Source organism: Lissotriton vulgaris, chromosome 11 (assembly GCF_964263255.1).
Source record: "Lissotriton vulgaris chromosome 11, aLisVul1.2, whole genome shotgun sequence".
In the NCBI taxonomy this organism is placed as follows: Eukaryota; Metazoa; Chordata; class Amphibia; order Caudata; family Salamandridae; genus Lissotriton; species Lissotriton vulgaris.
The window spans coordinates 474764257-474786333 of record NC_141699.1 but is presented as its reverse complement, the minus strand read 5'-3'; the positions used below and the strand labels follow the sequence as shown (position 1 = coordinate 474786333).

The following is a 22077-nucleotide window of genomic DNA, read 5'->3' as shown; positions in this document are numbered from 1 at the left end:
CCCCTCCAGAAGCCAAACCTTCCACATAAACCTTCTGAAAAAGTGGATAGGACCCCCTCCAAGAGCAGCTCATTTTGGTTTACCAGTCTGTAAGTCCCAAAGTACCTTAGACCAGTTACCAGTCAACCCGGAGTTAACAGAACAGGAAAAGGAAAGCCTGTTACAGACTCTCAGTCCCTTTTCTTCCATATTCTCAGACCTCCCGGGGCTGACTCATCTGACAGAGCACAAAATACTGACAGAGGAAGGGAAGATTATCAAGCAACGGCCATACAGGATTCCGGCTGCTAGGAGAGGGGATGTCAAAAGGGAGGTGGAAGAAATGCTCAAGTTGGGAGTCATCAGACCATCTCACAGCAACTGGTCATCTCCCATTGTGATGATCCCAAAACCAGACGGCTCCACTCGTTTCTGTATGGATTTCAGGGCTTTGAATGCCATATCGGCCTTCGACGCCTACCCCATACCACGAGTGGACGAGTTAGTTGAACGGATTGGAGAGGCAAGATATATAACAACCCTCGACCTTACAAAAGGTTATTGGCAGGTGCCCCTGAGAGAGGAGGACAGAAAAAAAACGGCATTTGCCACAGAGGAGGGACTCTACGAGTTCAATGTGTTGCCCTTTGGCTTACATGGGGCACCAGCCACCTTTCAAAGGTTAATGAATCATGTCCTATCAAACCTGAAACAGTTTTGCTCCGTCTACCTAGACGACATAGTGATATTCAGTAAGACCTGGGAGGAACATTTGAGACATGTGCAGGAAGTACTTCAGGCCCTGAATAAAGCAGGTTTGCATGTTAACGCAAAAAAATCGCGAGCCGCGTTTCCCAGGGTCAAGTATTTAGGTTTCCTGCTAGGAGAGGGAGTCATCGCCCCTCAGGAAGAGAAGGTTAAGGCTATCATGCAGACCCCTTTCCCTTCCAGCAAAAGAGAATTAAGGGGATTCCTAGGTCTAATTGGATACTACAGACGCTTTATAGAGAATTTTGCGGCCACTGCCAGCCCCTTGACGGATCTCCTCAGCCAGGCAGCCAAACCCTCTCAGTTGCGTCAACCCTCTAGGGAGGCCAGGGTAGCTTTCGAGGCACTAAAAAGAGCTATCACTACGAACCCGGTGTTGATTCCACCGGACTACAGCAAAACCTTTTCGCTAGCCACTGATGCCTCGGAGGTAGGAATTGGGGCTGTGTTGTCACAGGAGGGGGAGGATGGTAACGAACACCCTGTACTGTTCCTGAGTCGCAAGTTGCATCCCAGGGAACGGAAATACCCTACGATTGAACGGGAGTGCTTAGCCATTAGATGGGCTGTGGATAAACTAAGATATTACCTAGAGGGACGTCCATTTGTTCTCTACACGGACCATGCGCCATTACAATGGATGCAAAGGAACATGTCCCTTAATCCCAGGGTTCTAAGATGGTCCTTGTTCCTACAGCCCTTTTCCTTTGTCATTAAACACCGCAAGGGACGGGACAACGCTAATGCGGACTTTTTGTCTAGGTCACCTCTTCTCCCCGATCGGGAGAATCCAGGGGGGGAGGTGTGTAACCAGGTGACCGGGTCGAGGACCGATAGTCAGGACGGCTGTAATGAGAGTAACTGGTGGTCTGTAAACACTGAAGAAATCGTTGCTCCTTCTCCACAGGACGAACCTTTCACGTGGGGAACATCGTCAACGGAAATGCAACACGGCCCCTTTAACTGGAATACGGAGCAGGACGCCGGGACTGCCCCTGATGACGTAGCCTTCCTTTCATTGGTTAAAGGACCGGAATCGTGGAGGTCGGCGTGTGACGTCACCACCGGAGGCGAGGACCGGGGAGAGGAGGTCGTGGAAGATCGCCGCCAGGACGTGGAAACACCAACACGAGGACGAGAAGCAGACGAGCAGGGTGAAGCCCGGGACGTGGAAACCCCAACGCGAGGACGAGAAGCAGACGAGCAAGGTGAAGCCCTGTCTGAAGAAGACGTGCCAGGAGGCCAACGATTCCGCGCAGCGCCGTGCCACGCTCCCGAGGGAGGAGTGTGGCTCCGACAGGTACGGGACCGTATCTCAAACTGGGTGGGCAGACGGGGAACTTCAACCACCTCAAAAGACCTGACCCCTCCCTAGTATCCCTACACTACCCCGCCCTGTAAATCCCGACCCTCACAACCCTCACCAGAGCTTTCCGTAAGAGAATGTGAAACACTTAACGGTGATCCCTCACCCCTTGGTACCTGGGAACAAAAGTATATCAGGACGTGGCAGTAATTGGTCCTTTTCTTTATTTTGTTTTCGGCACAACCCCTGCGAGAGTTCCTTTGGAAGAGACGCCGGCCTGACATCCCGACCACGAAAGGACCTATACATCCTTGTTTTCATCACGGATCCTGCAGGGTTTGCCAAAGAGAGACTTACGTTTAGGAAAAAGAAACTGTATGTTAAAATAAAACCCTCTTTACCACGGCAACGTGTCCTGTCCATGCCTGACCCCCCTTTACAGTTAGACAGTTGGTTAAAGCTGTCGAGGGTAGGTCTTGGGGTAAGGGGGAGGGGGGCAGCAGGGGGGTTGCTGTCTGATTTGGGCGGGAGTGACTGCAGAATGTTGGTGATCTTGCTTTGGAAGAAGCCCGCTATTTGGTTGCATCTGGCAACTGAGGGTTGTTGAAAGGAGGGAGGGGTGGGTATTTTGCGAAGTTCTTTGACTATTTTGTAAGTCTCTTGGGATGAGCTAAATGCAGCTTTGATTTTTTTGTCAAAGAATGAGGCTTGGGCTGTTTTCCGTGCTGTTTTATAGATCCTCATTGCAGTTCTATACTCTTCCTTGATAAGGGGGTCCTAGTTTTTTCTCCACTTTCTCTCGTGGATTTTACAAATTTTTCGTAAGTTCCTGAGTTCTTGTGAGAACCAAGGCGACTTAAAGGATTTATTTTTCTTTTTTTGATCTTGTTTCGGGGCGATAATGTCCAGAGTGGACGTGAGCCAGTTGGTAAAGTTTTTATCTGCATTAACCGGGTCAGGGAGTGGCAGGGGAGCGGAGCGAATTAGCTCCTGAGTCCATTGCTCAAATGATATTTTAGACCATATTCTATCGTATTCTCTGGGAGTTGGTGTGTGGGCCTTTTTTACTTGAATTTGCCAGATGAATGGGAGGAGAAAATGGTCAGTCCAGGGGAGAGGCAGTACTTGCCTTCCTCACTGCCACATTCTTGAGAGAAGGGATTCCCAATGTGACAACGGGGCACAGTTCGTTTCCGCAAATTGGAATGCATTCATGGAACGCAACGGAATACAAGTCAAACACACTCCGGTATACCATCCCGCTGGAAATGGGCTAGCGGAGAAATTTAACAGAGTGATAATGGGCTCCGTTCAAGCTGCAATAAGTGCTGGTAGAAGGACTGGGAGAAGGAACTACAAAGAATGCTATGGGCCTACCGAATCACCCCGGCCAACACAGGCTACAGCCCGTTTAAAGTACTCAGAGGGCGAGACCCTTTCACGAAGGATAATCTAGCATGGAAGCAACTGGTGGTTCAAAGTAAATGGTCACTGGCTGTAGTACGTCGCAACATGGACAGGGCACAGGCTGCGTACACGGAGCATTACAACAAACAACACAATGTCAAGGCAGTGACCCTGGAGAAGGGCGAGTGGGTGAGAGTAAAGTAGGCGGTGATGAAGAAGAAGGGTGACAGCAAGTTCAGCCCTCCACTACAAGTCGTGGAGCCGTGCGCCAGGTCGGCCTTGCTAAGCGATGGTAAGGTGTGGTCGCAAGACAGAATGGCACCGTGCCACAGAGTAGTTAAATGGGAAGACCCGCAAGGGTGGTGTTCCCCCGCCCCTGGAGGAAGCCTCAAACATGGAAGAGGGCAAGAGTTGGAAGGGACCATGCAGGAAACCATTGGCGCAGAGCGAAGAAGAACTGTACGAGCCGGAAGAGAGCGGTGGTGAGAGATCCACATCTCAAATCATGCCTAGCAGCGAGGGCAGAAAAGAAAGGTCATGGTGAGTGTCAGCCCATGTGACAGTGACCGGCTAGAAGGGAGCAGCCCGATGGAGACCCGTACCAGGGTGGGAAAACTGATCCGAGCACCCAAGAGGTTTGAGGACTATAACATGGAGACCAAGTAAGACTGTCAGGTAATGGGTTCCACCGACTGCTACGGTAGTCCATGTATATTGTTATAATTTGTTGAGCGTAATGATAAAGGGGGGAGATATGCGGCGACGTACTCTAGTGGTTCAGAGCGTGCGCCCGAGGGATCCTGGGAATGTGCGACGCGATCTCAGATGCCGCGCGGCACCCCTTGGTATTGGTTGCGTTCCCTGAGCTCTAAATAAATAATCTTAACCCCATAACGCTGTCCACGTATTATTATGGGTGGACGCCTACAAAATATATCTTTATTGAGGGAAAATTATCTAATCGGAGACAATAAACCGAGGGTGGGTCTCTGTGTTTCTTACACGATCCTGCAAATCCCCCTGACAGTTCACAAGTCTCTACATACTTCCCTCACTTTGTAAATCCCTAAATCCATTCTTCTACGTCTAATAAATGATTCTCCTACTTTGTAACGTGGGGGTCAAAACTGTAAAAGAGATTGTACGGATGCATAGCAGTCATTAACCAAAATTGCTTACAAATAACTCATTTGAAATCAATGGTCGTAAGAACGGATTTTTACCCACTATTGTATGCAAATGTGTACTCTAGGAGTAAAAGTATACATAGTTGGTAGCATACCTGTTGCACTACTCTGGGGACCAATCGTTACTACATTATGGATTTGATATTTAGTAGAAAGCAAAGTTGAGCGTACGAACAATGCAAATTATTTATTGTATTGCAATACTGTTGCATATTTGCTTAACAGTGTAACAAAAGAAAGCGTGGTTGTACTTTATTAAAGAACACTTGAACATTATATCTTCTATTTCCAACAGCTCAGAGGAATTGTGTGGGTTATCGCAATACATTGTTGTATTCTCTATCCTATTATAACATTAATGGCTGGAGAGTTATTGCCATGTGGTCAAACATGCTTATTGGCTGGACACATCTCAATGTTCGAAAAAGGGTACTAATGTAAGTTATGAGAATATTGCATGATACTCTATGTCCCCAAGAGGTCCTACATTTTCCTTGCATTTCATATGCAGGCAACACATTGCAAGTTGTTAAGTTAAGGTCGTGGGGAAATGAATGTTCAAAAAAATTATTTTTTTTGTATTTTGTTTATATTTGAAAATCACTCCCACTTTCTCATTATTAGGCCAGGCCAGGCCTGTATGGGCCTGGAAAAATATTTCCTCCTACCCTTTAAATAATCTTCAATTGATTATCTGCAGGCAAAATATCCAGACGAAGTGCATTATGGCTTTAAATTAAAAGGCGAAGACGTGGAGGTACATCTTAAAAGAAACGAGTGAGTACTTTGTACTATTTTTGTTTTTCTGTTCAACTCTGGTACAAGCAATGGAAGATTTAAAAGTGACCGGATTGTATTTATTTGCTTTGAAACGTTGTGTCATATATTTCTATGCTGTGTTTTACATATTTCACGGTGTTGGTGATGTATTGGTGTATTGTTTGAGGAGACCAATCCGTGAACAGCTTTTAGCATTGGGCGAAATTGAAAGTTTTGATCAATTTGATTACAGACATTTCTCTATTCCCCCATGAGGAAACATTTTCAATTATATTTGAATGCACAAACATTTTGCCACTTGAGAGAATACACGTTCTTTGCCAGTGATGATCACTTACTACCTCAATGATGGTTATTAGACCTCCATGGTATGTTTTGTCTTGATGTTCTTGTGGCCTAATAGGCGCTATCCTTTCATCTTCGTGTGATACACACTAATACTAACAATTCACTTGCTGTTTTGGCATTTGTCACTTACAGATACACTAAAGTTGTTGAATGAATTAATCGGTGAATGACAATAGTGAACTAGCCTCACAAGTTCTTTGTATTTCCACATGCACAGCTTGAAATTCAAATTTATGTAATGTGCTTTCCATAGAATTGCCCTCCCTGCAACAACTTCAAAAATATATAGGAGTGTTGGACCCGGCCCTTTAGGCAGGTTCACCCCGAGACTTTTTTTGCTTTTTCCTAGCCTGTTTCTGTGACCTGGTGTTGGTGATTTTAGGCCTCTGTGCACTTTTTCACTGTGGTACAGTGTAAAGTGCTTGAGCTCTCTGTGTATGTGTGGTGAGTGACCTGCCCTCCCATAGGAATGAATGGGGAATATGTATGCCCATGGTAGTTCCTGATGTGTGGGGAGTGCAGGGGCGAGTTTGGTATGAGAGAACTCGTGAGACTGAATGCTGCGAAATGGTATATACGGCATGACTGTGTCTAGTCTAGAAGTACCACTTTTAGAAGTTGGCATATTTGTGTAATTTGTGTCTGGCGTGTGATTGGCTGGTGATCCTGGTCCAGGAGTGCCTGGGCCTGCTTCTGGATTGACTGTCTGGTTTGAGGGTGACACGGGCTGGTGTGCCGTCCGGTCTCCCGTGAGGAGAGGGAGACCGGAGCTGCTGCGCCGAGGAAGGCGTGCCGAGTAATGGCTGCTGGGGCTCCCGTGTGCTGAGGGGGCCCCTAGTGAGAGGAGCGGAGGGGGCGCGAGGCACATGGCCGGTGCCTGCCCCCACTGCGAGCACAGAAGAGACCCGCTGCTCCGAGGAGCCCCCGGTGAGCGACGCCCGTAGTGAGGAAGGGCTGGTGGGGGCTCCGCATTGCTGTATGTTGGTGCCGCTTCGAGGCACTGAGTAAGGGCGGCCTCGAATGGCAGTGGGTCGCCCCACCGTGGTTGCAGAGCCCGCGAGAGGCTCGAGGGCCAGTCTGTTGCTCACGAGTCCCCAGAGGGTGGACTCCAACGCGGGGACACATTTTGTTGTTTGCTGTTTAAGAGCCCCAGTGGGGGTCCCCACGGCCAGTGATGCCGATGCCTGGTTGACAAGGGGCATATTTGTTTTAGGAGCCAGTGTGCTCCCCGGGGGCACGTGTCATGCCAGAGCCTGTGTGGCTCCAACATGTGATGAGAGAGTCAGAGCCTGTGTGGCTCCAGCAGTTGGTGCAGTTTGCACCTAAGGGCCAGAGAGGGCCCCGTCGCAGTTTGTCTCCAGCTGCCCAGCAATTAGTGGACAGCTGCACCGTTTAGGCGCAATTTAAGAAGAGAGTCCCTGTGTGGGACAGAGAGGGCACAGTGGTGCCAGGCCTTCACAGCTGCGCAGCACTTAGTGCCAGCTGCTACGTTTAGGCTTTATTTTCTTGAGACTGGCGCTGCATGGCAACGCACCCTGACATTGAGACTCCGGGTGTCTTAGCCCCAACAAGGCCAGTTGGCCTAGGGACTGCCACAGGTAGTGGCTTATGTAAGTTTTGCGCAATTGTATGGTTATTGCACCTCTGAATGTGTTTTCTTGCATTATGTGTTATTCCTGCACCTCTGAATGTTTTTAGACATCATGTGATTTTTGCACAATTGTATTGTTCTGGCACCTCTGAATGTGTAGGTTTATGCATCATGTGTCTTCCTTTGCCCTACGCTGCACCTCTGAATGTTTTAGGCATCATGTGTCTTCTTGCGCTGCACCTCTGAATGTATTTGTGATGCATCATGTGCCTTATTCTTAACACCGCTGAATGTGTAGGTTTATGCATCATGTGTTTCCCTTTACTACTCCTCTGAATGTATATTTATGCATCATGGGTAATGTGTTCTTTCCTAGACCCCTAAATGCTGTGTGATACTTAGGTGGTTGTTCTTTTTAGTACAGGTGGTCCTAGTAAGGTCCTGGTTCCCTGCGTGACATTCTCCTAAGGTGTTTAGGGTTGCGTAGGGGGGACTTACCTGTTACCAGTAGATACTAGTTGTGATTTCTAACTGTTACTTTGTGCTACAGTGATTTTATATCCTATATTCTAATTTCTACTAAGTGCTGATTATAACAGTGGCCCATGTGGCCCTGTCCTGTACATACTCCCTTATGAATGTTGCCCGTGCAAGTTGGCACAATGTACATGTGTGACTTCTATCTGATGTGTTTTTACAATACAAAAGTTATTTTATAATAACCTTGTGTGGCGTTCCTTTTGTGGTGTGCTTAGGATGTTGTTGCTGTTGTGTGCTGGCGCAAATGCTTTACACATTGCCTCCGAGTTTAGCCTTACTGCTTGTGCCAAGCTACCAAGGGGGTGAGCAGGGGTTATCTTGGCGTGTGACTTCCTTGCCCTGACTAGAATGGTGGTTTCTGCCTGGCTTTGGCGTCAGCCTTAGCCAACCAGAAATAGCCAGTTCTAACAAGCAGAAACTATTTTTAAAGGAAAAAAGCAAATGCGAGCAAAGTTTAGTTAAAAATTAATTGTAACTAATTTTAGTAGAAAAAATTTCTACTGTTAATCATGATTTCAGTTCTAGAGCCTAGTGGCTGGAGCAAAAAAATGCAGGAGTGTGCCCATCTCACACACTTTAGATTGGCTACTGAAACAAAACAAGAGCTTTTGAAACTGGACTTAAAGCCCTCATTGCCTCAGCATGCATGAGACCGCTACACTGGCTACCCATGCGCCAAAGAGCAAGATTTAAGCTGCTTAGTCATGCACACAAGGCCCTGTACCGCCACAGCCCTGGAATTCTTCAGAATAAAAACTAATTCTACGGCCCCACGAGATGTCTTAGGTCACGTCATCAAGCGTTGGCCAGTCGTCATAAATGCATCAAGAAAGTGAGAGCAGGAGGCCAATCTTTCTCATATCTGGCTGCTAAGCACTGGAACGAACTACCTCAAGCACTGCAACTCACTGTGGACTATCTAACATTTAGGAAAAAACGTAAAACTCAGCTGTTTCCCAAGGTTTAAGTACTGACATACTGCACTGAGGACTACCTCAACATTGCGTTTCCTGCTACCCAGATCAGTGATATCCAACAGGATGAATGTTGCACTCTATAAATAAAAAATAGAATATTGCCTACTGTTAGAACTAGGGGTCTCTAGTTGGCAGAGGTAGGTCCCACTGTCCAAATAGGGACCCTTGCTTCTAGTCAGGGTAAGGAGTATACACTCTTTAGATAGCCCCTGCTCAACCCCTTGGTAGCTTGGCATGAGCAGTCCGGCTTATCAACCGCAATGTGCTAAGTATGTGTACACTCACAGTAACACAGTTAAAACACCACAAACTGACTCCACAACAGTTTAGAAAAATAAAGGTATTTGATCTAAACTACACAAGACCAAAACTACAAAAATCCAACATACACAAATGAGTTCTTAAGGTTGCGTTAAAATAATCCATAGTTGCATCACGTTTTAGTTAACAGTACCGTTAGATGCGACAAAAGTTCCAAGTGAAAGCTGTAGCTTTGAAAAGCAAGCGATGCGGCACTCCTGAGACCCTGGGAAGGCGATGCGACAACCCCGCTGGACGTAGTGGGCATGTTGCGGTGACTCCGATCTGTATTGGGGGGTGCGATACCTTGCGTGGATTCCGGTGCACAGGTTTCGGTGGAAGCAGCTCGCAAAAGGTATGATGCGATTATCTTCGGGGCGGCAACTATCTCCGGTGCGGCGACTATGCGTGGCTCAGCGGCAATCTTCTCCTCTTGCGGCCCCTCTATGCGATGGCTCTGCGACGACTCTCGCAGCGATGTAATGCGGTCCGCAGGCAAGCGATGCTACTATCTCACCCAGTGACGACAGGCTCTGCAACGATATTCGCAGGGATGGTAATGTTCCCGCACCGGACTGGTGCATCCTGCAAGCGAAGGATGCGATGACTGTCAGCGGCAACAGGTGCTGCGATGATCTCGGCCTTCGTAGAGGCGAGAATTTCCTCACACTGACGGATATGCGCTCCGCAAGCGAGCGATGCGTTAAAACTTGCAGTAAGTCTTTAAAATCTTGGTTCCCAGCTTCCCAGCACAGGTACAACTTCCAAAGGCACCACAACTGGCCCAAGCACTCTAGGAAGGACAGAACTCACTCAGTAGAGTTCAGGGAAGCTGGGGGGTGAAGTCCTTTTGTTCCTGGGACTTCTTAACAGAGAGCCAGCTCTTCTTCAGGCCCTTGGAGATTCCTTCAAGCAAGGGAACACAGCACAAATCAAAATCCTTCCCCCACTCCTTGGCAGCAAAGCAACTGCAGGTCAGTCCAGCAAAGCAACAGCAGGACAGTCTTCCTTCTTCAGTCTTCCAGCTTTCTCCTTGGCAGAGGTTCCTTCTTGATTCCAGGATGACCTAATTTTCTGTAGTCAGGGATCATGTACTTATACCCCTGAAAGTCTTTGTTGCCTTTGTGCGGGAGGGCTCTGAGCCCGGTCTGAACCAGTTCTGGGTGTTCCTTGAGCACTTTGTTTTCCTGGCCTCTTCTGTTCTTTCAGAGAGAGGGGCAGGGTCGTCAGCCACCCAGCAGGAGGTGGAGCCAGCATTGTAGAAGGCAGGCACAGCCCTATTCAGGCCCAGGTGCTACCCGCTCCCACCACTCTAAATGCAGATGGAGCTAATCAACCCAGGGATGGCTTACTCAGCGTCTGGGATCCACCAGTCACTCACAAACCAGACAGTCATTTCACGAACCGGCCAAGGCACACAGAAAGGTCAGACAAGAGAACAGCAACTTTCTAAAAGTGCTGTTCTCAAACACAGGATTTAAAAACCACCTTTTCTAAAAGATGTGTTAATAAATTCTGAGTTCAGGGATACCAGACTTGTATGTCCTATCTTGCTCCTATGGGAAGATATGCATGTAACCACTGTAGCCAGAATTCCCCATGATAGCCTATGGGCAAGATAGCCTTACAATAGTGAGAAAATGAAAATGGCTGTAATTTACTACCAGAACATGTCACCTGCACTAGTACATGCTCTACCTTTCACATATACTGCACTATGCCCAAGGGGGTACCTTGGGCCTTCCATAGGGGTGACCAATGTGTACAGAAAGGGAAGGGTTAGTCCTGGTCAGTGGGGACACTGACCAGGGGGACATGGCAGTTCACAGACTGCACACAGGCACTGCAGTGGCAGGCCTGAGACACCAATTTAGGGCTACTCATGTGGACGACACAATCAGTGCTGCAGGCCCACTAGTATTTAACAACAAGGGGTGGCGATGGACAGAGTTTCTGAATTAAGCAGAATACTCTCACCCAGTCAAGAGATCAGGGCTAGATCCAACACCGTGTTTTGTAGCTCACTGCACCATCCCAGTTCAGAACCTGGCTATATGCAAATTAGTCTGTTTCTGTCCCAGTGCATGATGGGAACAGGGCAAACCAAACTACCAAGCCAATTCTTACACTGGGAAGGAAACAAGCTTCCGGGGACCGGTTTCTGGCATTTCAGCCGTCGTCGGCCCGGCTTGCTTGAATCCTGATGGTGCAATGAGCAAGGGACTCACATCGGAGTATACCCTTCCACGCTTAGGGTGGACAAAATATTTAACAACAAGGGGTGGTGATGAACAGAGTTTCTGAATTAAGCAGAATACTCTCACCCAGTCAAGAGATCAGGGCTAGATCCAACACCGTTTTTTAGCTCACTGCACCATCCCAGTTCAGAACCTTGCTATATGCAAATTAGTCTGTTCCTGTCCCAGTGCATGATGGGAACAGGGCAAACCAAACTACCAAGCCAATTCTTACACTGGGAAGGAAACAAGCTTCCGGGGACCGGTTTCTGGCATTTCAGCCGTCGTCGGCCCGGCTTGCTTGAATCCTGATGGTGCAATGAGCAAGGGACTCACATCGGAGTATACCCTTCCACGCTTAGGGTGGACAAAATATTTAACAACAAGGGGTGGTGATGAACAGAGTTTCTGAATTAAGCAGAATACTCTCACCCAGTCAAGAGATCAGGGCTAGATCCAACACCGTTTTTTAGCTCACTGCACCATCCCAGTTCAGAACCTTGCTATATGCAAATTAGTCTATTCCTGTCCCAGTGCATGATGGGAACCGGGCAAACCAAACTACCAAGCCAATTCTTACACTGGGAAGGAAACAAGCTTCCGGGGACCGGTTTCTGGCATTTCAGCCGTCGTCGGCCCGGCTTGCTTGAATCCTGATGGTGCAATGAGCAAGGGACTCACATCTGAGTATACCCTTCCACACTTAGGGTGGACAAAATATTTAACAACAAGGGGTGTATTACCAGCCATGGCACACTCCGAGCACTTTACTAGGGACTTCTTGGTGATACAAATATGTCAATCCTGGATAACCAATTACAACCACAATTTACACAGGGAGAACTTGCACTTTAACACTGATCAGCAGTGGCAAAGTGCTCAAAGCATCTATACCAGCAAAAAGAAATCCAGCACAGCGTCAAAAAATACAGGAGGCAGAGGAAAAAAGACTGGGAAACCACACCAAAGATGCCAGGTCTAACACCTACCACTAAATTAAACATTCGATCATTTTGCAGGAGTGTATCTGAAAGCATTATTGTAGAAACAATGCCTTTGCAACTTTTGATTGGCAATGCTTGGAAGAAAGCATGTGATACTCTGACAATTTGCACCCTCTTTATTCCTGGTTGGTTTTTGAGACCGACAAATTTGATTTGCTGAAAATCACATGGTTGAACTTCAGATTTTAATATTGATAGTATGTGGTGGCAAGCCCATTGATTGCCGTTGATAAGCATGTATCGACCTAATTTACAAAAGCGTACATAATGCATCTAAGTCAGCAGCTTCACATTGGTGGGGGGCAAATGTAATGAAAGTGAGGGTAGGGGTGTAGAAGGTCATACTACCGTCTTACCCTCAAGAACCCTTGTAAAAGCAAAGGGTTTCTCACAGGCCTTGCCTAATCCTTCTTCCTGGCTAGCTTACCCGGAGTTCAGTCCCTGCAAAAAAAGCTGGGTGAATGAGTCGTGAAAATAGTAAGGGGGTACTGAAGTGAGGGCGTGAACTGACTAGGCAGGTGAACAGCTCAGGTGACCTGTACTTATAGTGGTGAATAATTTGGCCACCCTTTGGTTTCTGGTGAGGGGTGAGAGGGTGTCCAGAAGCTGTGCCTACACCACTGTACTACTTGACCAAGCCTGGGGCCCTTCGGTGAGGTCCGCAGCAACATTGCAGGCCAAAGAAGTTCAATCCAGGGCTGTCAGGCTTGTTTCTTGCCAGAAGGGAAAGAAGTAGCATTTGGAGAACTGCTCTGGAAGCACCAACAGCAGTGGAGTCTCCACAAGCGCAGGTCCAAGGGTGTTTAACACACTAGAGGGAAGATCCCGCTTAAGTGTCTGAATTCAGGCTGTTGGGTCATAGCGACCACCAGTAGGAGTCCCCGAATCCTTAGGTTGAATGGTCACAGTGCTCGTAGTGTTCATAAAGCATTAGCTTTGTGCACATACTCTAATGATAGTGTTTAGTTTTGCAGAAAGTGCTCACGTTAACTATCATCCCAAACATTAAAAAAATATATAAATGAATGGGCTTAATTTACACAGTAAGGCTAGTACATTCCTTCCTTATGTGTAACAATTACACACCAAAAGCTATAATTCTGCTGCAACTGAGGGGGTTGGAAAAGGAGGCCAATGGGAGCAATCCCTGTCGGACAACATGTGGTGAAACCTATTGGGGGTCTCCTCTCAATATATTCCAAATTGTTGTTCTTGCAGAGTACCAATTTGCGATTTGAGGGATCTCTTGGGATCAGGGGGGACACACACAAACTGTTGTAAAAGAAAGCACAAAGACTGGAAGACTTAGGACTATGGAAAATTGGTGACGTCGGTGCATGCTGCACATATTACCTGGGGCTTTTGCCCTTGCACTCACAGTGCAAGGGCAAATCCTATAAATCAGTCGTGGCCTGCCGTTCCTCCACTAAATGCTACCTGATTTCAACATGGCAAATAGAGTTGATCAGAATGTCAGGCGGAGTTCCAACCCATTTATTCCATGATGAAAGGTGGAGCTGAAAAGCTCTCTTGAACTAGAAACAGGAAGGAGTAGCAGCCAGCAGAAACTTTCAGGAGATGTTTTGTGAAACTGTCACTGCGGGGCATTTGTAGGCATGAAACACCATTAAAGGCATAGTTTGCACATTCTTGACATGTTTTTCAGGAGCACAGACATGCCTAAGCTGCTACTGAGCAGTTGTAAGATCTGCCCACCAAGAGGAATTGGCAACTAGCAATTATTATCACTCTCGGTATTGTCCTATCTGAAATTACATTGACCGAACAATTGCTTCCGAAGTAGAGGAACAAAGGTAAAAGTCTTAAGTAAAACCACAAGTTGTTTTTTTTGTTTTTAAACACACTGGAAAAGCTCCAGGTCTGTGTCGAGATTTTTTTAGGTCTGAATAGGGACTCCGCCATTTGACCTGTTCATGTTTTTAGTCGTAATTCTGCTGCTTTGTCAGCTGTCCAATCCTCTTCAAAGAAGGTAATGTAGAAGAACATCTTGCAAATCTCTCTGGGATAGGGCTCAAAGAACTTGTCAGCACTTGCTGGTATTTCCGTTCTTAAACTGCCCGCTACAAATACCTATCTTGGCAATGCCTAGGGAGGCAAACAAATAATGGCTCGCTGATTTTTGCCATCTTAAGCCAGGCTGCCCAGCAGCATTTCACTGTACAAAGAAAAAACACAATAATAAGCGGCTTGCGGGACGAAAATAAATGGCTTCCTCCTGCTCATCTTGGTTGTAATGTTTTAGAATTGCCAGTTTACTTCAAAATCGTAACAATGAAAACGGCAGCCATCCTTGCTGTCTCTGCGCTGTTTACCTCAAGAAAGGTTGATTCTTAGCACAGAAGCTCGACAACCGTCTCTCGTTGACACTTCAACTTTAACCTCTATTACAGTGGATCTGCTCTCTGGACTAAACTATATTTTTTTGCGTTTCACATTCTCATACATCTTTACAGAATTAATACTAAGGATGAGTAACTGTCTGCAGTTATAACTTTATTAGACTTGTCACCTTCATTCCTTCAACCTTTGACACTGCATCATATTGAAGTAGTACCAGGGATTATTCTTAATGCTAAAGAGTAAAATTGTATATGTGTATATATGTATGTATGTGTGTGTGTGTGTGTGTGTGTGTGTGTGTATTATTTATTTATTTATTTTGAGATTTGTAAAGCGCCTGGTGACCCGAAGGCATCCCCGCGCTATAATTCTGTAAAATCCGGAACGGGCGGGAACCAGTGACTATTTTGGGAAGAGGAGGGTTTTGAGTCTTTTGCGGAACAACGTGTGGCTGGGTTCCAAACGCAGCAGACGAGGGAGGGCATTCCATGCGGAGGAGGCCTTGACCGAGAAGCGTCGTCCGCCGGTGCGCGACTTCTTGAATCTAGGTACTGTGGCCAGATGTTCGTTGTCAGAGCGGAGGTTTCTGTGGGCTTTGTAAGGTGTGATCATATGTTTGAGGGTGGCAGGTCCAACCCCATTAATGAGTTTGTGCGTAATGCACAAGGCCTTAAACTCCACTCGCTGGCGGACCGGTAGCCAGTGCAGCGATTTGAGGGCCGGTGTGGTATGGGCTCTAGGGGGAAGTTTGAAAATGAGTCTCGCCGCGGCATTTTGTACGCGCTGCAATTTGGTCAGGGTGGTTTCAGGAGCACCGAGATATGTGGCGTTGCCGTAGTCCAGGCGTGATAGTATGAGCCCCTGCACCAGCAATTTCCTGGACAGGGGGGGCAGGAGCGGGAGAATCTTCCGAATGGAGCGGAGAAGCCCGAAGCATGTGCCCGCGGTCTTAACTGCCTGTGTCTTTAAGGAAAGGTCCTGCTCCAGCCAGAAGCCCAGTGTTTTAATTTCAGTCTTGGGCGTGGGGATGTCACCGAAGGTGTCTGGCCAGGCTGAAAGAGGGACAGAAGACCATTTGTTGCCCAGCAGCATGATTTCTGTTTTTGTCCCGTTCAGTTTCAGCGCGGATTCACACATCCAGGTATGTATGTCTTGCAGACAGTTGAGTAAGATTTCAGGGTTCTTGTCCAACTGGGACAGGGAGACGACGAGTTGTGTGTCGTCGGCATAATTGACTATTTTTATCCCATATCGGGTAACCACGTCCTCCAGCGGGGCCATGTAAACATTAAACAGGGTGGGACTGAGCGAGGACCCCTGGGGTACACCACGCGTGAGCGGGAGGGGGTCTGATCGAGAGTTGCCGTCCCACACCTGAAATGAGCGTCCCGTGAGGAAGGATTTGATCCACGCATGTGCGGCACCCACAACTCCTGCCTTAGCCAGGCGGTGGAGCAGTACACGGTGGTCCACCGTGTCGAATGCGGCGCTGAGGTCCAGGAGGATCACTGCCACTGATCCTCCTGAGTCCAGGATACACCTAGCCTCCTCGATGACGGAGAGGAGAGCGGTGTCTGTGCCGTGGCCTGGCCGGAATCCCGTTTGTGACTGCCTTAGTATGTTATGCGACTCAAGGAATTGGGAGAGTCGCACATTGACCAATTTCTCCGCCAGCTTGCTGAAACAGGGGAGGAGCGAAATGGGTCTATAGTTGGCCAAGTCGTCTGGGTTGAGGTTGGGTTTTTTCAACAGGGCTTTGACGACAGCGCCCTTCCAAGAGGTAGGCACTATGCCTTGGGCAAGAGAGGTGTTTATAAGATCCCTAATGATAGGTGAGGTGCTGAGAGATACAGTTTTTAAAAATCTGACGGGTGCTGGGTCCAGGGGGGATCCACTTCTCATTTTAGCCAGCGTGTTGGTAACCTCGTCGAGGGAGACTTCTCTAAAGGAGGACAGCCGCGGGCTGGTAGAGTGGGCGTCTAACTCCGTGTACGTATATATGTATATATGTGTATATATAGGGTACTTTTGTTGGGTGTAGTCGGACCCATTAGAGGCCTTGCAGTTTCTACAGGCAACCCACTGCAGCAACTATGCACAATTCATGTGTAACATTAATGAACATATGTATTTTGGCAGTTTCTTGCATAAATACATGTTTTTTTTAAAGTAGGCAGTTTATGAATATTAATGCGACATCAACTCTGCATACTTCCCGGTCCACAGATGAGTCCAAGTGCTCAGTCTTGCCAGAACATACTGAGATGACTTATGATCACCGCCAGGATGACACGAGAGCAGTTTGTGAAACTGAACAGCATCTTGCTGCAGGGAGGAAGCTAGTAACTGCACCTACTGCAGGAGGGAGGCTGCAAGAGCAGAGCACAACTGTGAATATAGTCTAAATGATGAGAAATGGAGAGGAAGAGCCTCTGAACACTGGACAGCGGTGTGCAGGAGCAGCAGAGTTGACCAGCATCTGCTAGTTGTCGAGGAGAATGAAAGCAGAGGAGACAAACTTTTTATGAAACTGATAGGTCACTGATCGGAACAAGAAACCTTTATATTGGGCTGGCACCCTGCCCGAGTTCCAAGTGGAACTTTAGTCTGCATTATGCCGCAGGAGCGATGACACGATAGCCATGGGGGAAACTTAATGGCCTCAATTCTCCACTCAGACTGTGTCAGATGGAGAGGAGGGAATTGAAGTTCATCAGGACCGGATTTTATAACTGTAAAGGAGGGCACCGGAAACTTCTCTTGGCTGAATCACCTCAGAGTAGGTGCCTAAGCAGTGCCAGGGATGTGAACATACTCAAATCACTTCTGTAGAAGGTTGTGTATTTGAACATCATCTTCTCACTGCAGCAGTGGAGGTACACTGAGCACAACATCAGCACTCTTCATCTCAAGAGGGCATTGAGATAGAGATAGTGTTTGACTTATTAATCTTTACATGCTCTTTGATTGGCCATTGGAGCTGGGTTTCATGAGGTTCTTGGTAATGCATCATCCGCTTCCATTCAGAGAAACCGAGGGGCCCACATTTAAAATGTTGCAGTAATATTAAGGCCTATTAAACCTGCATGTCCCCATATATCTGAAAAAACATGGAATCTAAACTCTAGAGAGCTATTCAATTTCATGAATTTTAAACCTCTCTTCTGGTGCTTCCAACAAGACACATTTAAGCTCACTACATAAGGGATATTTCCTTGCCAAATGAACGTTGGAGAACAATAGAGGTCTGGCTAGGAAAGAGCTCCACCAGGAAAATATTCCTGGCATGGAAAGGACTCGGTATACACTCTTGTCACATGCAATTTGCATTCAGTGCATATAGCATCAAGACTTCTCAACCAAGGTACTGTTTTGGCAAAATATCCTGTTTTTCAATGTTCAATGAAACTTCCTGGAGTTGGTAATGGCGGGTTTTGAAGCAGGTAAAGGGGACCGATCACTAATCTTTCATGACTTATTATTTGTTATGTTTTAAAATGTAGACCAAATATTTTCCTTTCCTTAGAGCTGCGCTGAATGTGCAGTGTTGCACATGAGTGAATGAGGTATAGTGATGAGACTAAGTACACCAGGGGGCTGTAATACATAAAGTGCCCCCGGGCACAACGGGCGCCTGCTTTGCGTGTCCCTCGGGTACTTTGGTATTTGCAGATGCTTGTGCAGCCCCTTCTATAATATTAAAAGAAGTAGTGCACATAACAGCGCAAGTGCTTTCTCAAGAGGCCATGGTCCCATGCAAATGAGGAAATCCCCTTGCCTCTACTCCTGCACCATATTTAAGATGTGGGCACACAGGCAAAGAAGCTGTGAGGAGGCTCACTGACAGTGCACCATCTAGAAGGTGGTGCATTGCCAATGCAGTACCTGATAGCAGCCCTCTGGATGGGGAAAAGGGGTACTATGGACCCCCCATACATCCCCTTGCAGGTGGGGGCAGTCACTCACTGCACCCGCCTACAAGGGGATCTCTAAGTCACTTTAAATGTGCAGGTGGGTCGCTGCCTGCACAGTGAAACGTGGTTGACTGCTTCAAAGGCGCTCCATTTTTCACCTGAATGCATTGCCCCCGGTGCAGCGCAGGTTCGAGGTTGCCCTGGGGGCAGCAGATTAATGTAATCGGGCGCCTTTTCTCTGTTTGCGCCCGGCGCACGTGTTTTAAGGTGCGCCATGTGCACACGGGTAGAGTGCGCCCTACACATAATGTATGTAGCCAGGGACTGACCTGTGAACTCAAAAGGGACCCCTGTTGCATCATTTTATTCACCAGCAACAGTGAGGGCACAAAGATCTTTACTCCCAGGGTGCTACCATAGTAAGGGCCTGCTTTGAGCATATAGCCTTAACAAGTACATAAAATACCAATAATCTTTCAAGCTAAGCTTGATCTGACTAGGACCAAGTGTTTTTTCTTATTCTTTTCTTCTTGTCTCCTCATTTGGAACAGATGTTGAGTGCTGGGTATCCCTTCAGTTTATTCTCTTCAGGTTTGTCCCTTTGGTTATTACTTTGATTCTTCTCTTTAATTCAAAACTTCCATTGATCATTTACTTACATTGGGTTGACCCCACCTTTGTATACTTTTATCTTCTATCAAATTTTCTGTATTTGTTTTGTTTGGGATCACATTTTCTCCTTTAATTTGCTGGAAAGGACTCCCTCTGTAATCTCTCCAAAGGCACCATATTTTTCGAAGAACGTAATAATGCTAAATACCTTAAGTGTAGAGTTCGATTTTGAATCGATCTAGACTTTGCTATGTTCCTAAATATGTTTTTTGTCATTTAAACAACTAGGCTTACAGATAGTCGCGGCCAGCATGACTTGTGAGTGTGGGTCAGGGGGTGTCGCGCGGGGGAGGGGGAGGGGGGGGGGTTAATTTTAAATTTAAAAAAAGGTAATTTACCTTCTTCGGTCCCGTGTTGTCTCTGCTTCTCTGGCTGCTCACTCAGGAAGCAGGCAGACTCCCTCCCCTACCCGAAGCGAATCACAGCGCTGCAATGGTAGCGTTGTGATTTGCTGGGACGCTGACCACACAGGCGTCTACGGGGAGGCCATTTTCTCCATGTAGGCGGCATGCAGCCTACATGGAGGAAAGGGAGAGTGTGCATGACTGATTTGGTTGGCCCTGGGGGCAAGCCACTCCTCCCCTGCCCTACAGCAAGAACGCCCACCCCTAACCAAATCCTTCTGCTTTCTGGCAGTGCGAGAAGCAGCATCATAAAATGGTATTTATAATACTATTTTATGTTTCTGCTTCTCGCATTGCAAGAAAGCAGTGGGGCGATGCTCCGCCGCCCACATGGAAGAGCCGCTGTTGCTTGCAGAGGGGTTAAATACTCTGTGGTGTTCACATCTTAATCAGCACTATTGGGAAAACACAGGGTTGCAGAAGGAAGAGGCTACCACCAGGTGAGAGAGCTAGTTGTAAAAGTGATGATTACAGGACCCTGAGCAACAGCCTCAACTAAGGTGTGGAGAAGATTCCTCTTTCCTCGTGGGTGGTCTGATATCCCCTCCTCTTTGGACCTTCGGTTCTCTTCCATAGGAGTGCCTCAGAGCAGTGATCTACTCTTCCCTCCAAGAATTCATCTTTAGCGGCATATAATTCTTTTGACTCTCACAGCCAGCCGAGGGCATCTTTTAGGATTTCCATGCTGTCAAAGGAAGCATGGCGGATAAAAAGGAGAGTAAAGATGACGTCTTCGTGCTGTAGGCCTGCACGAGGAGCAGGGGTCAACGTGAGCTTGGCAAGAGATGAACAAATCCTCCTTATATGCATTAATGTGCTCCATACAAAACCTGAAGAGAGATGGGAGGCTCTGATAAATGGAGTGGTGCAAATTGCATAGGGGTTTGTGTAACTTGCTTAATTCAGTTTAGCGTAATCACATGAAATTGCCTAAACGTTCTACAAGGTTGCAGAACAGAAGGGTAACGTGAGATAGTTGGCAGGGTATGCCCAGACGTGGGTCCCTGTTGTATCCTCGTGCTGTCTGCTGAGCTCGCCTCGCCGCATGCCCTGGAATGTGGAATCCTGTGCCTAGGTATTCCTGTGATTCCAGTGCAGCGGTTGGCGTGGGCTCTTCATATATCTATCTCGCTTCTCCAATAAATCCTCGTTTACCACAAAATAGAGAGCAGTCTGTTTCCCTCTTTGACGGATACTTCACTGGCGACGAGGTGTGAACGAACCTACGCGATTTCTGAGCCTGCAGCCCCGGTATCCCCGGACCAAGATTACCGTTGTCATCATGAGATGCTGAATTCTCTCCTCTACGTCTGCCGAGCCTTCATTATCGAATCGATGTCACGTTGGTGAAAATCCCGCTTTCTTCACATTAAGCGGTGAGATTATTTTCATTTTAATACTTTTCGCTTGGTTTTCATCTGCGCGAGTTGACGCGTGCGCTCCACCACGCGCCTGAAAACTTCAGCGCGAGCCAACGCTCAACATTCTCTGCATTTCAACCTAGCAGCGTCAGCACAAGCAAGTGCAAGCATCATCTGTTCTATCTGTTGTTGTGACATCACAAAGCCTTCTTCAAGGAAATTCTTGTATTCTTCTTCAAGGAATAATTCTTCTCAAGAATTTTTACCACTGTATATGACATCACAATACCTAAGTAAGACATTTTCTGTAGTCTAGTAAACTTACATTCTTCAGCTTTTCCATTCATTCTTCTGCATCTCAATGGAAAGTTTTAATGCGCCTCCGCCATTTTTGGCCAGTCCCGGTGAACCACCATTGGAGTGGAAACAATGGCGTGAAGGATTTGAAGCCTATCTCGAAGCCATTGGTGGTGAGAACTACACGGACAAACGCAAACTTGCAATACTTAAACATTCGCTTGGCGCAGAAGGAAGACAAATTCTTTCGCATTTACCTCCAATGACATTAGATAATTCATCTGAAGAAGAAGTTGATGTCTACGAAAATGCAATTATGCAACTCGACAAACAGTTCATTAAAAAAGTCAATGAAGTGGTGGCACGTCACAAGTTTCTTAGCAGAAAACAACTTCCTGTTGAACCAATTGATTCTTTTATCAAAGATTTAAGGATCCTGGCTGCAAAGTGCAACTATCAACAATTCCAAGATCAAATGCTAAGGGACCAACTTGTGCATAATGTCTCCGATGTGAAACTTCAAGAAAAATTACTTGACGCAAAAGACTTATCTCTTTCAAAAGCACTCGACATCGCACACCGATTTGAAGATATGAAGCAAGGCATCAAAGAGTTGTCCGACAAAAAACCGAAAGAATCTTCTT

At 47.1% G+C, this 22077-nt stretch overlaps 1 protein-coding gene across 5 annotated transcripts in view; it reads left to right on the top strand.

Annotated features, from left to right (window-relative positions):
• Positions 1 to 22077, top strand: part of LOC147679996 (zinc metalloproteinase-disintegrin-like VLAIP-B) — a 242830-nt gene that overhangs the window by 80871 nt on the left and 139882 nt on the right. For all 5 annotated transcript variants that reach the window (XR_015300922.1, XM_086943536.1, XM_086943535.1 and 2 more), the window contains exon 3: positions 5348 to 5424. Coding sequence is in view for 4 of the 5 variants with exons in the window: in XM_086943536.1 (XP_086799662.1) it covers positions 5348 to 5424 (77 nt within the window). In the remaining variant the exon portion in view is untranslated. The remainder of the gene's footprint in view (positions 1 to 5347; positions 5425 to 22077) is intronic.